Source organism: Adiantum capillus-veneris, chromosome 2 (genome assembly GCF_014529385.1).
Source record: "Adiantum capillus-veneris isolate H3 chromosome 2, ASM1452938v2, whole genome shotgun sequence".
Lineage (NCBI taxonomy): Eukaryota > Viridiplantae > Streptophyta > Polypodiopsida > Polypodiales > Pteridaceae > Adiantum > Adiantum capillus-veneris.
The window spans coordinates 22,825,295-22,843,874 of NC_140932.1; the positions used below are offsets into that span (position 1 = coordinate 22,825,295).

The following is an 18,580-nucleotide window of genomic DNA, read 5'->3' on the forward strand; positions in this document are numbered from 1 at the left end:
CCACAAGGGAGCGCATTTGGGCCTTGGGAGGCACAAAGAAAGCCTGCCACAAGGGAGAGCATTTGGGCCTTCCATAGCCTTCCACTTGGGAGGCACAAAGAAAGCCTGCCACAAGGGAGAGCATTTGGGCCTTCCATAGACCTATGGAAGGCCCAAATGCGCTCCCTTGTGGCAGGCTTTCTTTGGGCCTCCCAAGGCCTATGCACCCCCTGCCTTGCCTCCTACTCTTTGTGCTTGCTTAGTTTTGGGCATGGTAGCCTTGGGCCTACAAGATAACCATGAACATCCATCCAAAGAAGCATTTTACAAAACTATAGCTCATATGATATATCTAGAAAAAGAAAATTCATCCTCTACTACAAATAGCTATAGATGGCTCACCATGTGAATGATGCATTCTATACTCATTCTCTGCTACAGATGGCTCAAAGTATGCATGATGCATACTCAATTAGCAATCAATACAAGGAATAACTTGTCTTGGGTTTGATCCATGTATCATGTCATTTGTCCATCATAAAAGTGTATCCTCAATAAAGGGGCAGTGCCCTTGAGTTCCAAAAGGGTCTCTCTCTCTCTCTCTCTCTCTCTCTCTCTAGTTATCTATCTATGTATCTATCTTTGTGTTTTTTATTTGCATGTGTATCTATCTATGTATTTATGTATCTATCTATCGAATTATCTATCCATCTATCTATTTATCTATTAATGTATTTATCTATATCTATATGTCTGTCTGTCTGTTTATCCTCCATCTATGTATTTACAATATATATATATATATATATATATATATATATATATATATATATATATATATATATATATATATATATATATATATATCCCTATCTCTATCTTGTTTGTTCGTTCTCTTTTCTTTATTTTGATTTCATACTCTGTTTTCCTTGGGGATTTCAAAGAACACAAGCTTATGGTTGAACTTACACAAACTCATATCAAATACAACATAATAGCATACCATTGCATTATTGTACTTGCTACCAAAAAATCAATTTACTTCATCAATTCACTTATGAGCACCAAAAATTTGGCAGGAAGCACAATACACATACAAGATTAGATGAAACAAAAATTGATCACAAGCACAACATCATATAGTTGAAAATTAACTAGAGTGGACAAAAATGTAATGAAACAAGAGTGCTTTCTATTCAAGTAGTTTCATTACAAAGTTTGTAGCTTGTCTACAATAATAGGTTGGGATGTTATGTACTGGATCAAATACATTGAATGGAATATAGACTGAGGAAATTGCTATGCTCTTAGCAAGGCTTGTCTCATAATTGATAACTCCATGGACCTCCATATCCACAAGTATACACACCAAACAAACTGTTTAGAATGAGGTTCTGATTGGAGAAGTCACACTTTCCACTTGACACCAAACCAAGTTGAGCCCAAGCATACACTACAATAACATCCTGTAATACAACAAATATGGTGTTAGCTACTATATTTTAAATTAGTATACATTGTTGAGTTATATAGATTAGTTCTTATCTATAGCATGCACAACCATAAAGGTACCCGAGAGGCATTCAAGCGGTTGCTTTGCAAGTAAGCTGGATAAAAAAATACGTTCACAAATACCGTTGTCAAAAAATATGAACACATGCAAATTAAAGAGGACATATCCATAAGATGACTTAGCATTAGACTTACAATGAGGTGCAAATTGGTTTGAAGCTCTCTGCAAGTGGATCTCAGGTACACTATACACATGTTGAGTGATGGACACCATTCCAAATTTTGTTTTGAAAGCCATCAGTCTTCACTTCCAATGGCGTTCCAGTATGCCTCGACATTGTACTCCATGAGGACCAACACTGAACGGTTGCATGTAGACCCATGAGCCTTGCTAAATACCTGTGGGATCCATTCCACCTTTGAGCTCTTTGTGTTGTGCAGTATAACCTTTTGTATCTCCAACTTGGGCCGTCTATGCATGGTATGGGTGGAAATAGTGATTTAAGCACTCAAATTTGCAATTAAGGCTCGTAGACGCATAGTCATGAACCTCAAAAAAACAGACAATACTTACACTTAAATGAAAGAGAAAAGAGAGAGGAACACAATTCAAGTTTCAAACCTTAAAACGGATTACCCAATCATTAGAAAATTTTATTACAAGTTGGAGCAGCTTAGTAGCTCGAGCGTACGTACAACAGAGCTCTTTCTTTTGTCAAGATAAGCCTTCTCTCATATTAAAGTTATTGAACTTTATACCTAGGGCATTCTAAATGGCTGGTGGACGACTCACATGGACCTTTACAAATATCATTAGAGCATTACAACTCAGGGAATTGATCCACTATCTGGGAATCAAGATTTACACAGAGTATTACTACACTAGCCCAAAAAACTAATAGAGTACAAATGTGGTGTCCAGCTACGTGTCCGACCAATTGGGCATTGTGGGGGGATTTGTGTTTGAGGGTGAGCCGGGAAGGAGCGGGGCCTCTAGCTGTGAGAGGTGTACTGAAGAGAGTTGCAGCACACACAATTAATGTAGAAAATGTTTAAAACTGACAATGTTTGAATAAGATTATGAAGCTTGATTACCCAAAGTGGACAATTAACAACGCTATTTAAATTAAATGTTAATTATGGAGTTTAAGCTCCTTACATCGATTTAATCTGCCTTTCTTGGTCTGCCAAGCTTGCCTTGATAATATTCATCTCCTTCGTTCTTCCCCTGCTGCTTTAAGATAGATAGAGAGAGAGAGAGAGAGAGAGAGAGAGAGAGAGAGAGAGAGAGAGAGAGAGAGAGAGAGAGAGAGAGAGAGAGAGAGAGAGAGAGAGAGAGAGAGAGAGAGAGTGGGAGAGAGAGATCCCAAGGAAATGATTAATTATGTTTTATGGAAGAGATTTCGGCTTGGGTTATGGATGCTTTGATTATAGTGGCTATGGAAGCTTGGAAAAGAGTGGCTATGGAAGCTTGGATTAGGATTAGAATGCCCAAAGCTTATGGCTTCCTCCCCGTCAATACAGCATAGTACAAAAACTTAGATATCTTCTAATCGGTGCAGAAAAAGCCCATGTGCGTGAGACGCAAAAATGCTCAAAACGCCGTTTTCCTCATTCCTCAAGCCATTTTCGCAAAAAGCTATGTTTTACAAAAATTTTACAGACTAAGACTTTTTTGGCCTCCCTCATGCAGAGGTGTGAAGTCTCTCACACACTTTGCTTTTTACCATGACCACATGTCTTCCTATACCCAAGTTGCCTTGGAGGTCGTAAGAGCCTTTTCACATGTAAAAACCTTTTCTTCAAGCATGAATCTCTATGCTTAGGCCTTCATAACCATAAAACATACACTTCCTGGATCTCCTTGCTTGTTCTTGAGCCGTGGTCACTGCTCGATAAATATGTAAGCTTCAAATAGACATTTTTTGCTTCCCTTTGCTCTTTTCCCTCATGGAAGTGGAGCCGCACGACATCCACTCCCTCTAAACTTGCATAGCCTCCGGTCTCTGCCAACCGGTCTTCAATCTACATATGCTATAAGCACTTAAAGCTCTTTTCCATCCTGAAGCTCACATAACTAGTAAGTACATGTAAAGAAAAATAAGGCTTAAACCATATCATCAATGGTCTAGCTCAATTATTTGGTAGTTGTCCATAACAAATATTTGAACCGTATATGTCTGTCTCCAAAGAACTCAATTATGAAAAACCTATTTAGTGAAATCCGCCATACTCAAATGCTCCAGCTAATGATGCACACAGATTGACCATCAATATCACTTTAGGGAACCGTATCAAGCTCAAGTATACCTTACTCTGTCTACACATGGAATGACCGTCAAGTCCTTTACTTCAAGTTCTGGTAGAAGACCAACTCAAAAGATGTGAAGTCCAAAGGTGTCAATTGGAAGCTAGCCATGTAAGATTACTGAACACAGAACCCAAAACTCATTCTTCATAGCATAAATCCAAAAACAAACACTAGTGCCAAGTAACCTACTATACAAGAAAATAATTGATATCCTTAAATCTGGAAGTATCACCTCAATAGACCCCATGACCAAATGGGATAATAAGAAATTGCCCCAATAGTGGAGCAGCATAATACCCACATGAACATACATTTCCTATATCAATCAGTATCAAATATTTTTAGTATAGGTATGGTATTCATGGATCAAATAGCATGCAATCAAAATGCATATCCACAAGTAGCCATCCATATTGAACCTCCTTTTGAAGATCCTTAGAATCTCCTAGATCAAATACCATTAAGAGGACATAGCATTGATGGGCCCCACAATAGACTAGAGAATCACCTGAAGCATATTGCAACACTCACATCCCATAAAATTTTGGCAACTTAAGATCATTACCATCAAGCCTTAAAGAGCATCAGCTCCCTTTTATTGGGAGTCAAACTATCACTGACATAAGCATCATTAAGAAAAATAGCATTGAAATCCTACCATAATTGGCATACTGTCCAAGGAAATGAAAACCCCTGTGCACTTTTTGAAGTATCAAGGATGATTTAGCATCATCACCCCCTGTAGCTTCATAGACATTACAAAAAATCTTGAGACTCTCTGGACCTATATCATCAAAGGAATTTTTACCTGTTGGAATTTTAATTAGCTTGATCATGGAGGGAAACAGATTTAGCCTACAAATCTTTATCCATAGCATCCTCAAAAAAATCACTCTTCAAAATCTCACCATTCATAAAAAATGTAGGAGTTACCTCCTTTGGCAGTCCCTGTATAAGCATAGAAGTAGAATCTTCATGGATAACCTTCTCACAATAATTGACATGATCTAGACAATCTTCAAACTCATCAATGTTGTCCTCTTCTTCCTCATCTGCATCCATGTTACTTAGCAATCCATCATAGCATTGTAAAGGCTCATTTGGAGCCCCCTCTAAAGAGGTACACACATCATAAAGTTTTTCTATAATGTTAAAATCATCTCCTTTAGATCTAGTCAAGAAATCATCAATTATGGCATCTTCTTCTGTGATAACAACATTTGCAAACATATAGTTAGTAGCAATCTTAAGCTCATTGGCATTCTCAAGCTCATCCTATGTTGGGTCCGCAATCTCTGTCACTTCATCAGCTACTGTGTACATAACGGCTTTATTGACGCAATGATCTGTAGCAAACATGTTGTCCTGCTCAGCTATAGTGCTTATAGTTTCATTAGTATCCTGTAGAGGCTCATATTCTTCATGAATTCCTTGGGAATAACCCATGTCAATGTCAACAGCTTGTGAACCTTTTGTTGTACAGTCTACGTTTTCACTGGGACCATTATTGGAGGTGGCTTCCATGTGAGCAATCTTTGAAAAAAAATCATATAATTTTGTTTCAGCATTAAAATTCATCGTTTACCTTTTTTGCGTCGCTCAAAAGATGGTCCTCTGAAGTTGAATCTACTACTTCCAAAGTAGGATTTGCCTTGGCTTTATTCCTTGCAGAAATATGTTCCTAAAATTCATCATAGTTAACGAACTGCATCTCATCCCATTCTCCTTTACAAAAGACAATCTAGCTTTGTTCGGTAATCTCCTTATTTCCAGATCTAGAATCCTTGAGCTTTCGCAAATTAATTCTTTTGCAAAATAGTCCCACCGTGTGGGATATGCTTCTGCCAGTTCTTGACTCTACTTTTTAAAATCCGAGTTAAAAACCTCTTCAAAAGCTACAATCATCCGATTTTTTGGAATATTTACGGCTCTTCATCTCGGCTTCATAACATGCAATAAATCCTTTTGGATCATATCTTTGAAAAACATGATACTTCTCATATACAACATTAAGCACCATGTCTACTACATCATCAATTTACCTTTTCCTCTTCATAGCTTTTACTTCTTGCAAACATCCTTGAACGAATCTCAACATTTTTGGCAAATCTGCAACTGCTAGAGTTTATCAAATCCATTGGAATTGTAATCTTCAATAAACTGCATCAACTGTTGCGGCATCTCCATCTTGACCTCCCACCCCGGCTCGTTTCACATCATGTTCACCACCAAGAATGTCAGGGGATTTGTGTTCAAAAGGTGAGTCAAGAAGGTGAGGGGCCTCTAGCTGTGAGAGGTGTACTGAAGAGAGTTGCAACAAACACAATTAATGTAGACAATGCTTAAAATTGACAGCTTGAAGAAGATTCTAAAGCTTGATTATCCAAAGTGGACAATTAACAGTACCGCTATTTAAATTAAATGTTAATTATGGAGTCTAAGCTCCTTAAATCGATTTAAGTTTCCTTTCTTGGTCTGCCAGGCTTGTCTTGATAATATTCCTCTCCTTCGTTCTTCCCCTGCTACTTTAAGAGAGAGAGAAAGAGAGAAAGATCCCAGGAAAATGGTTAATTATGGCTTATGGAAGAGATTACGGCTTGGGTTATGGATGCTTCGATTAGAGTGGCTATGGAAGCTTGGGTTAGAGTGGCTATGGATGCTTAGAAAAGAGTGGCTATGAAATCTTGGATTAGGATTAGAATGCCCAAAGCTTATGGCTTCCCCCCTATTAATACAGCAGAGTACTCTTTGTTTCACCGCTATATCCTACCACACTAGTGATTCTCTCTCTACTGGGCTTTGCGAAATAGGAATCTCAACAATCCTTGAGTCTCCCCATTCTCTTGCTTCCCTCAGTATTTAGCCTAGCTATGGCTTGCATCCCACTCGGGATCTCCCGTCTCCCATCTCCTACAAGGCCGAACCAATGAGTACCTCCTTTCATGCACGACGAGGTTGTGGCCTCATCCTTTGAATGGCCTGCAACAAACAACAGTGCTCCATTATCTCATGCATTTCATGGCCATGCCCAAATAGACAAGCCCATGACCTCTATGAGCTACATTTGGTAGACACCAACATTAGAGAACATCTATGATTTGATCTTGTGGGTAAAAACTATAGGCACAACCTAGGTATATATAACCTACCTATTAACAACCTCATGATATTGTGGCCAAAACTATTGGCACAGAAAAGGCCTCTAGATTTTCATATACAATACCACAAGGTCTAGATATTAGACCTTGTGGTCAACACTCTAGGCACACTTAATACCTTAGTGAGCTAACTAATGATAGCCACCAAGGTGAGAGGAGCTCCATGATTTGACCTTGTGGCTAATTTTTTAGGCAAACCAAAGTCTCCTATAACTTAGCTCTTGATAACCACCAAGATCACAAGATTTGACTCTCTAGCTTAATCTATAGCATGAACTTGGTTGGGCTACCTCCTAACACACACAATGTCATAATATTTGACCATGTGCCCAAATGTTATAAGCATAAACAGTGACTCTAGAGGATATATATTGAGTTCCTTATGGTCTCAATATTAGACCTTGTGGCCAAAACTCTAGGCATACATAATATCCTAGCGAGTTATGTTATGATAGCTACCAAGGTTAGTGGAGCTATATGATTTGACCTTGTGGCTAAATCTCGAAGAATACACAAGGACTCTATAACTTACCTCTTTATAAACACCAAAATAACAACATTTGACCTTGTGGACAAATCTATAGGCAAACATACACCTGAATGAGCTATCTCTTGATAACCACAATGTCAGAATTTTTGACAATGTGGCCAAATGTTTAGGCACATCTTAAGTTTCACAAGGCCTCAAGATTAGATCTTGTGACCAAAACTCTATGCACACTTAATACCTCATTAATCTAACTTATGATAGTTATCAAGGTGAGAGGAGCTCTATGATTTGACCACGTGGCTAAACTTCTAGGAAAACCCAAGCCTCTTGTAACTTAGCTCTTGATAATTGCCAAGGTCATAAAATTTGACCTTGTGTCCAAATCTATAGAATAAACATAAACATAAACATAAAGTTAGATGGGCTACCTCCTAACACCCAAAATTCCATAATATTTGAGCATGTGGCCAAATATTTAAGCACAAGCAAGGCCTCCAAAGGTTACATCTTGAGTTCCACAAACTCTAGCGTCACTTAATACCTCACTAAGTTAACTTATGATAGCTACCAAGGTGAGAGGAGCTCTATGATTTGACCTTTTGGCAAAATCTATGGGATAAACATTAACCTCAATGAGCTACCTCTTTACAAATACAATGTCATAATATTTGAGCATGTTGCCAAATATCTAGACACAAACAAAGCTAGTAGAGGTTACAGCTTGAGTTCCACAAGCTCTAAAGATTAGACCTTGTGGACAAAACTCTAGGCACACTTAATACCTCATTGAGACCACTTATGACAGCCAACAAGGTGAGATGAGCTTTATGAATTGACCTTGCTAAATTTCCAAGCAAACCCAAGGCCCCTATAACTTATCTCTTGACGACCATCAAGATGACAAGATTTGACCTTCTGGCCAATCTATAGGATAAACATCAACCTAGAAGGGTTACCTCCTAATGTCCACAATGTCATAATATTTTAGCATGTGGCAAAATTTTTAGGCACAAACAAGGACTCTAGAGGATACATCTTGAGTACCTTAAGGTCTCAAGATTAGACCTTGTGGACAAAACTCTAGGCACACATAATACCATAGTGAGTTATGTTATGATAGCCACCTAGGTGAAAGGAACTCTATGACTTGATCATGTGTATAGATCTCCAAGCACACAGAAGGACTCTATAACTTACCTCTTTATAACGACCAAGATCATAGCATTTGACCTTGTGGCCAAATCTATAGGCAATTATCCACCTAAATAAGCTACCTCTTGAAAACCCCAATGTCATAATATTTGACAATGTGGAAAAATGTTTAGGCACAAACAAGGTCTTAGTAACTTTATGTTTTGACCTTGTGGCTAAACCCCTACACACATCTAAGGCCTCAATAACTTACTACTTCATAACCACTAAGATCACAAGATTTGACCTTGTGGCCAAACCTTAAATTCTATCATGAGAGACATGGGCATAAGATTTGACCTTGTGGCTAAATCTATAGGCAAACATCGTCCTAAATAAGCTACCTCATGACATCCACAATGTCATAATATTTGACCATGTGGAAAAATCCTGAGGGATTCACTCTATGTAAAAAATAGGAAGCCACCTCTGCGAGTGGAGAACTTTGATAAACCCTCTATATACAACTCATATTAGGGAATATGACTCCACTTTCTACACTTATACAAAAATCGATGAAGAAAACTATCATACCCCTATCTTACATATAAAATTTAGGTTTCACATGATGTAACTGAGTAAAACTAGTAAAAGACTGTGTAGCATAGCATCTGGCAATGTACTAAGGAACCACTTATGTTGATAACTAGATGCACCCTCAATGTGTCTTAGTTTGACTTTCTAATTCTGTGCCTGATCAACCTGCACTCTCGTTACTCATCCAATTCTAACCCATCCAAAGCTGGTGTAAAGCAACCTTTGACTTGCTCCAACTAAACCCTTATCTATGACCGGCTTGATGCAAAATTTGATGTGTGACCTGATAAAAAACTTCACCAAAATTCATACGATTTCTAGTGCACAATGGTGACCAATCGTTACAAGTAATCAACCCGGGTCACTTTAACCGCCCCCCCCCCCCCCCCCCCCCCCCCCTCCCGCATAGATATGATATACCCCTCCCTTATTTTTAAGCTTGGGAGATAAATTATTGGGGGCCTTCCCCTAACTTATACGCTTATGTTACTTTCTAAAAACCCCTCCCGTGAACTTACGTGGTGCGATAAGTTCTCCATGGTGAATCCCCCAGGGGCCAAATGTCTTGGCACAAACAAGGCCTCTATATTTTACATAGTGAGTTCATAAGGGCTCAGGAGTAAACCGTGTGGTGAAAACTCTAGGCACACTTAATACCTCAGTGAGATACCTTGTGCTAGACACCAAGGTGAGATAGCCTCTCTAATTTGACCTCGTAGCTAAATTTGTATGCACACACACAAGGCCTCTATAACCTACCTTTTTCAGTCTTGAGAGACAAGGATGGAATATTTGACCTTGTGACCAAATCTATAGGAAAACATCAACCTAGATGTGTTACCTCCTTTCATACACAATGTCAATAGTTGACAATGTGGCCATATGTTTAGGCACACACAAAGACTCTAGAGGTTACATATTGAGTTCCACAAGGTCTCAAGACTAGACCTTGTGGCCAATACTCTAGGCACACTTAACACCTGAAAGAATTATGTTATGATAGACACCAAGGTTAGAGGAAATCTATGATTTGACCTTGTGGGTAAATCTTTAAGCACACACAAGGATTCTCTAACTAACCTCTTCATTACCACCATGATCACAAGATTTAAACTTGTGGCTAATTTTCTCGCACATGGCCATGTCATAATTTATTACCATGTGTCCAAATGTTTAGGCACAAACAAGGCCTCTAAATGTTACATATTGAGTTTTATAAGGACTCAACTTTAGACCTTAATGCTTCTATAACGTGTCTCTTGATTACCACCTGCTCACAATATTTGACGTTGTGGCCAAATATATAGGGAAACATAAAGCTAATGTAGCTACCTCTTGACAACCATAGTCTCATAATACTTGACTACATGGCCAAATGTCGAGGCACAAAGAAGCTACATGTATAATACCACAAGGTCACAAGCTTTGACTTTGTGGCCAAAAGTCTAGGTCCACTTAAGACCTCAATGACTTACATCATTATAGCCACTAAGGTGAGAGGACCTCTATGATTTGAACTTATGGCTATACCTCTTGATAACAACCAAGATCACAAGATTTAGCCTTGTGGCCAAATGCATAGGCAGACATCAACCTGGATGAGCTACCTCTTGACAACCACAATGTCATAACATTTGACCATGCTGCCAAATGTCAAGGCGTGAACAAGGCATGTAGTAGCTACATCTATATTACCAGAAAGTCAGAAGATTTGACATGTGGCCAAAACTCTAGGCACACTTAAGACCTCAATGAGTCATCTCATGATAGCCCCAAAGGTGTGAGGACCTCTAGAATTTTACTTTGTGAATAAATCTCTAGGAACACCTATGGCCTCTATAATTTACCTCTTTATAGCCATGAAGTTGACAAGATTTGACCTTGTGGACAAACCTAAGACCAAATGCATAGCCACAACCCAGGCCTCTAAAAGTTACAATTTGAGTATCATAAGTCCACAAGAAGAATGCACCTTACCTAGAGCAACTTCAACAACTACATGATCAATGGATAGCATTTGGGTGTCCACCAAAGCCACGCCAAGGTTTTTCCAAGAAAAGGCATCAATGGGTTCCATGGATGGTAATGTTTCTTAGCTTTCACCAAATTCATATGTATATCTCTCATCATGTTCTCATCCTTAATTCTCTTGTAATTGTAGAGATTTGTGGAGTGCATTGGAGCAGGATGTACATCCCGAGACTATCACATGATAGTAAGCTCTCAAGAAATATTTGATGGGTGGGTGGATATTATGAAGAGATATTCAAAGGGTGAGATTCTACCTCAAGAGGATAGTTTTCCAAAGAAGGGAAGGTATACTTCACCTGCTGCATTTTGTTGCCTTATGGGATTGAAAGATTCAGACTTCCTTACACTACAAGAAAAAATCAATGAAGGTCGCATCATTTTTCTCATAAGAAAATGGGACAAAGAAGACGTGATTGACATGGAGACAAGTTCCAAACAAATAAACCAAGATAGGGTCTTAAGAGAGGAGTTGGTCACTCGCTTCAATGGATTTGACAAAGAAAATGGAAGTGCAGTGAAGACTTGGGAGGATCTTGCAAATGACTATGGTGTCAATGATGAATTCTATGCAAATATTTTGGGTGTTTGGAGTGATTGGGTGTCTAAGAAGCTTGCACGTGGAGCAGATGCAAGGCCCTTGCCAAGTGTTGCAAAGGATATAACTGTCAGATTTCTAATTGGAAAGAAGAAAAATCCACTACAATCAACAACAAGCTTGCCTTGGCATGTTTCTGTTGTTGGATGTAGCCTTGAAACAATTGATCTTATGCATAATGCATATAGAGATCCACTAACCATTGGAGTGGTTGTCCTAGATGCAGCACATGGAGTTGAGGGCATGAAATGGGACTTCATCAAGTTTGGAAAGGTAGTATCCACATTGTTTAAGATGACAAGTGAGCCTTAACAATTTCTACTATTGTCATTTGTCAATCGCAAACAGGGGGCAGCTTTGGAGAATGCTCTTGAGCAAATGCCTTGCAAATACATCATGCAAGTTGGAAGCATTGATCTTTTACCAAAATTAGAAAGCCTTGGTTTTGGAGCTATAGAATCCTTTGTGGCTTTGACGTTGGTAGCCATGGAGAATAATTTTGTTAACTTAGATTGATACGTATATTACATAAACTAGCCTTGGATCTTGGATAGTGAGAGCTTGGAGAAAGAGGAGGGCCTTGAAGAAGATGGTGATGAGCACAAAAACTTTATTAAAAGTGTCTTGAGAAGGGAAAAAAGGGTCATCAAATCTACAATCAAATATTTTAATGATGACCATGAGGTTGTCTTTATGTGTTTGCATGTGGCCTTGCATCCAAGGTGGCATTAACAAATAATCTCAAGACAATTGTAGTGTTTTGCAACTCACAAGAGCAAAGGGAGGTTGAGGCATCTTGTTGGAGGACCCATGAGAGAACCAATCCACATCAAAGTTCTCAAGGAAGGTGCTACTCTTGCCATTGATGCAGTTACCATTCCAGTAACAAAGGAGTTCATGGAAGAATCAAGCCAAGACATGGCAAGCCTAATTATGAAAGAGAAGTTAAAGACCTCTTCACATGTTTAAGAACTCTGTCTTCTAGTTTTTTAGAGTAAAGACATGGTGGTGTCTATTTTGACTTTGCTTAGAAGATTGATATCTATGCAATGTATTTTTTGTTTATGTTTTGGGATACATTTGAGATAGAGCTAATGCTTGGATGACTTTTTCCGGTGAAATATGATAGTTTATGATCCTTTATAAAAGCAATGCTAGTATGTTTGCTGCCAGTTGCATTTGAAAGAACTATAGTGCAATGATTATTTATTGTTAGTATTAGACACAAAGATAATTGTTTGTATCTTAAGCACTACCTATATGAATGGATATGAAAGGTGCAAAATATAGCTCACAAACACATATATCCTTCTCATAAAATCATGATTTTAACTACATTGATCACTTGGTTGATTTTATCTTTCTTTATTGTTTGGTTTGTAAATGAAATTTTTTATTGAATGAATTGAATTTTTAGTGCAAAAATTAACTTATTGAGCCCAATTATTTTCCATTGCTTGTCATGAACCATATCATGTAAGTAGAACTATCTTCACATCAAACGTTATTTGACATTTGAAGATGTGGTCTACATCCACTCATCTTCATAATCTAATTTGAAAATACACTATGTGTGTATAAAGGCTATACATTTTCACTTGAAGATTTGACCACAAGATTATTACTTTAGTACCAAACAATGTTTCTTTGTAAGGGGTATACTATATGTTCAAAGTATAAAATGATAACACAACCAAATGCTATTGTGCATAGTGTAAAATAACAATGAAGTTTGTATGGTACCTTGGAGATTTAATCATAAATGTTCAATGAAGTCACCTCAAAATTTTGGTGCATAGCTTATACATTTAACCACATGGTCAAAGTTTAATCACTCTCAAGATATAAATGCACAAGTGCAACACTTATAGTAAAAATGCATGGAATTCAAATTTGAAATGTCTATAGCTTACTAAGGTTCATTTTTGTCTCATTTAGTCAACTGTTTGTTGTCACAATTAAAAGTATGGTGTAAGCATTTACAATTGTGTGCTATTTGAGTTCTTTGTTGGAAAATTCTTATTACTTAGCAACAAGCAACTTTCCTATCATCCTGATGAGTGGCTAACAAGAGGTAACTAATAAAGGCCTTGCATGTGCCTAGAGTTTTGTCCACAATGTCAAATATTATGACCTTGTGGATATCAAGAGGTAACTCATTGAGTTTTTTTGACCTTGGTGACATGAATATGTCACTCATAGAGGTATCAAGCTTGAAAAAGTTTTGGCCATGAGTTAATTCTTCAGATCTTGGTGGTTATCAAAAGGTAACTTACAGAGTCCTTGGGTGTGCTTAGAGATTTTTCCATAAGGTCAAATTATAGAGGTCCTCTTATCTTGGTGGAAATCAAGAGGTGACTAATTGATGTCTTAAATGTTCCTAGAGTTTTTGCCACAAGGTCTAATCTTGTGGCCTTCTAGCACTAAAGATGTAAATTTTAGAGGCCTTCCTTGTGCTTAGACCTTTGGCCACATGGTCAAATATCATGACATAGTTTGTGGTTATCAAGAGGTATCTCATAGAGGTTGATGTTTCCCTTTAGATTTGGTAAGAAGGTCAAATCTTATGAATTTGTTGTTATCAAGAGATAACTCCTGGAGTTTTTATGTGTGACTAGACTTTGTTCATATAGGTAACTTGTAAAGCTTTAAGCATTTAACTCATAGAGACATTGGGTGTTCCTGCAGCTTTTGCCAAAAGGTAAAATCTTTTTATGTTGTGGCCATGATTCAAGAGTTCACACATATAGGTATTGGGTCCTTGTGGTTATCAAAAGGTAACCCATAGAGGTCGTGTGATCACATGTATCTAGATTTTTGGTCACAAGGTCTAATATGGTGACCCTTGTGGCTATCAAGTGGAAACTTGTAGAGACCCTATGTGTGTCTCTCATATTGTACTCTAAAATATGATAACTCATAATAGTCATAGATGTGATTGAGTTTTGACTTTAAATTCAAATCTTGTTGTACATTTTGGTTATCAAAATGTAACTCATTTAGGTCTTGTGAGTGCACTGACTTTCAGCCACAAGGTCAAGTATTATGTCCTTGATGGTTATCAAGAGGTAACTCATAGAGTCCTTGGGTGTAGTACGCTTAGATTTTGTCCTTGGTGGGTTTTAATAGGCATCTTAAAGAGTTGTGGGGTTTGACCTTCATGTAATTCAATAGGTAATTCATAGGCTTAGAGTGTGCACAAAGAGGTCTTGGGTGTTCTTAAGAATGATTGTGTGATATATAGAGTGCAAGTACTTTCTCATAAGACTCTTATGGAAGGACCATAAGTTAAATGTTGATTCAAATATTCTTGGTGATATCTGCTAGGAAGTCTAGACAATTAGATATTTTGTACTTGCAAATTATAGCTTCAAGCCATATATGTTGTAACTATAGCTAATGTGTAATGATTTATTGTTGTGAAACATTGTGTTTGACATAGCTATGGGATGAACTAAGTTAAGCATGTTTCACCATAATATATCATGAACTCCATTACAATTCAATGTGCTAATCTTAGTTATAGCTAGATTAAACCTTGAGATTGTGTTTTGGATCACTCAATATCTTCTAAACTTTTACATAGACAACAATAGATGGATTTGTTTTGGTGTTGTGCAAAACACAAGCATTGTACTAAGAGAGATATACTTGACTTTACAATAGGTTTGTCACTATCAAGTGAATTGGAACACCCGAGGTGTCCTCAAGGAGACATGCTGGACAACTATGCATCATACTTAATCTCAATGGTCTTCTCTTGCATCGTTGCTTTGCAAAATCAGCAAAGTTTTAAAGTTTTAGTATGGGCAAGCAATGGGTTGTACTTTGGCCTAGATGCATGCAGTTTCTTGAAGCCTTATTTGTAGTGCTCCATGTAGGGGTTTGATCTACAGCACTAGAAAAAAAATGTCATGTCAATTACTGAAAGTTTGGAGGTTTTCACAAAAAGAAAATATCCCTTTTTCATGGTATGGGGTCATAGATATCCATTGAAGACCATAAATAGTCCAGACAAGATGGGAGTAGAAGCAATGTTCAAGCCTTTAAAGCATGTGTGGAGTGAATTTGGAAATGTGTGTGATCATCAAATCACCATTCTCATAGATGATAGCCCATACAAAGGATGTTTGAACCATATGGAGACACATTTCATCTACCCTAAACCATTCAATGTCCACCATGAAAGCTCAATCTTGATTGATGAACTCTTACCCTACTTAACTCAGTTTAGTGGATCCCAAAATCCACTAGAAGTTGTCAGGCGCAATCGATATGGAGAAAAGAGCTAGTTCAACTTGGACATGCATTATAAAAACAACTCAAAGTTGTGATTGATGAATGGACCACATCAGATAATGAAGGGGTTTCATCATCTACATCAATTAAACCCATAATTGCACATAGTCAAAATGGAAAGTTTATCCAATCTTCAATCATCTCTTGTTGTAACAAACAAACTACATCACAAGGATCTTCATCAATGATTGCCTCTTGTCATCCATCATTGCCATTGAACATCTCACAATTGTTGATACAAAAGAAAATACCCCTTGTGACTACTTTGAAACATATGGAAGCAATGCACCTTGCTCATCGATTAGGCTATGAAAAAAAGCTTATAAGTGGTCGAACAACTAGATTGTACTTACAGAATCTACAAAAGTTAAAGTTACGAGAACTATAGTGATATAATACATCAATAATTTCATAAGAGTATGTTTTGATGTCTTGGTTGCAGGGCCAAAGCATGTATTGGTGGTACCAAAAAGGGGTATTTTGGACACTCCTTTGGTAGCACTTTACAAGCCCCACCTTTATAAGAAACTAGGAAAATAGGCTCTAGTGGGTCCTCCTCCCAACCTCCCTTTATAGGTGGGCTCCTAGCCCCTTGCCCTAGACGGATCCCCTATCCCCATTGCCTAGCCCGGCCCTTGGCCGTAGTCCTTGCCTAGCCTAGTTCTTAGGGTATAGGAACCGTGTCCTGACATTACTCCCCCCTTAAAGAAGAGTTTTCGTCCTCAAAAACAAAAGTGGGAAACTTCTTCTTAAGAACACTAATGTTTTCCCAAGTGGCACCTTCTTCAGGTCGGTCTTTCCACTTGATTAAGGCTTGTTGTCGTACATGATGGCATGTACGCAACTCATGATAATCCATAACATGTTCAGGTTCATGCGGTAACATAGGAGGTTTAATGTAGTCAACCAAAACCTGTTGATCGACGACGTTTTCTTCCTCATGTAATCGCTTGCATAAACGGCTTACATGAAACACCCGATGAATGCGAGAGTGTGATGGTAGTAGTAGTTTGTAGGCATGATCACCAACTCGCTTGAGTATTTTGAAAGTTCGTTACATGCTCATCCCTAATGAAGGTTACGTGACAACGTACTCTGTCAGCACACCTGGTAAGTCCTTGACGTATGAAAGTATTGACACAATCTCCAACCCCACCACAAGAGGTGTTCAAAGTCAAAAATCATACTTTAAGCAAATTCTAGAATAGGGAGAAAATCATCTATCTAGAAATGCGTTGGGCTAACATATGCTCTTAGCATATCCTTTAACACAAGATTACTCTTTGTAATCTTTGTAATCTACCTATCCCCTTGGATAACTGACAGTACTAAGGTGTGTTTTCCTCACAATTTACAGACACTCGTCCCAAATGACTGGTAAACGGGAAATCACATTAGTGTTTAACATTGGTGAAGAATCAACAATATCCAAAATAACCATTGTGGTTAATTTGAAAAAAATCCACAAACGCCCAAACCGAGCCATGACCTCTATTGGTGATTAGTGTATCCAAAAGTAATCTCATAGAGATAGTGCACGTAGAGTGCAAAATGCTTCATAAGCAACAATCTGTGGAATATGCATGCCATTCCAAATCAGCCCTTGCTAAACACTAGGGCCCATAACACCTAGTGTGCATGCATTTAGCAAAAACTAACCGAACTTGTATATCCATAATGATGTTTGCCAATACTTATGGAAAATGTGATGCGCCTAGCACACAATAAAAGGAATGTAAATAGTTCTGAAAAGAAACTAAATACTTTTAGTTTGCAATCTTTTGCAAGCCTTTCTGAAAAGTTTGAATCACAATAAAAGTTGAAACTTGATCACTTCTAGATACAGACAATGAAACTTTTTCATTAACAGCTTATAGCCTTGCTACATGTATAAACAACCATCTGTAATGTTTTTTAGCAATACTTGTACCTTAACTAGTCATTCTAAGTATCCGACAATTTTTTACCACGAAATTGCTCCTGATACGTCGTGCTAAAAGTGGTCTAGAAAACAGATGTGACCAGCACTTAGGGACTTTGTCGTCACACATATTTGACATAGGGGGCTCCAGTGGCAGTCCCAGAGACTCATATTCGCCACATGTGGAATATGTCTCAACTAAGGATATTTGAAAAAGAACATCCTACAAGTACAAGATGTACTTGTGTGTGGACTTGCCTCTCAAACACACAAGAAAATCACTTACATCAAACTAACACACTTTTCATAGAGAGCTCATCTCCATCTATGCAATGCCGTGACACAAATAAAATCACCATGAGAGGTAGCCACATGCATATATAATGAAGAAAAAGAGAGTTGGAGTGAGAAATTTTTTTAGACCAATTGAATAAGTGTGGAGAAACAAAACAATGGTAAATTGAGAATAGAACACTTACTTGATTTCTCGCACACCTTTTAAGGGGAGGAGAGACGCTGGCTAACCATCACGAATTGCGACACTTGAAAGTTTTGA

At 38.0% G+C, this 18,580-nt stretch overlaps 1 protein-coding gene, 1 long non-coding RNA gene and 1 pseudogene across 2 annotated transcripts in view; 2 read left to right on the top strand and 1 right to left on the bottom strand.

Moving 5' to 3' along the window:
- Positions 1-1,149: 1,149 nt before the first annotated feature.
- LOC147462503 (uncharacterized) overlaps positions 1,150-18,580 on the bottom strand; it is a 41,533-nt gene continuing 24,102 nt past the window's right edge. The window contains exon 2 of the long non-coding RNA XR_015184451.1: positions 1,150-1,445. This is a non-coding gene — a long non-coding RNA (uncharacterized LOC147462503). The remainder of the gene's footprint in view (positions 1,446-18,580) is intronic.
- On the top strand, positions 10,628-12,123 carry LOC147462504 (uncharacterized). The gene has a single exon (XM_086484176.1). The coding sequence runs from the start codon at positions 11,388-11,390 to the stop codon at positions 12,114-12,116; it is 729 nt and encodes a 242-aa protein (XP_086340302.1). The 5' UTR covers positions 10,628-11,387; the 3' UTR covers positions 12,117-12,123.
- Positions 12,183-13,214, top strand: LOC147462505 (uncharacterized; annotated as a pseudogene).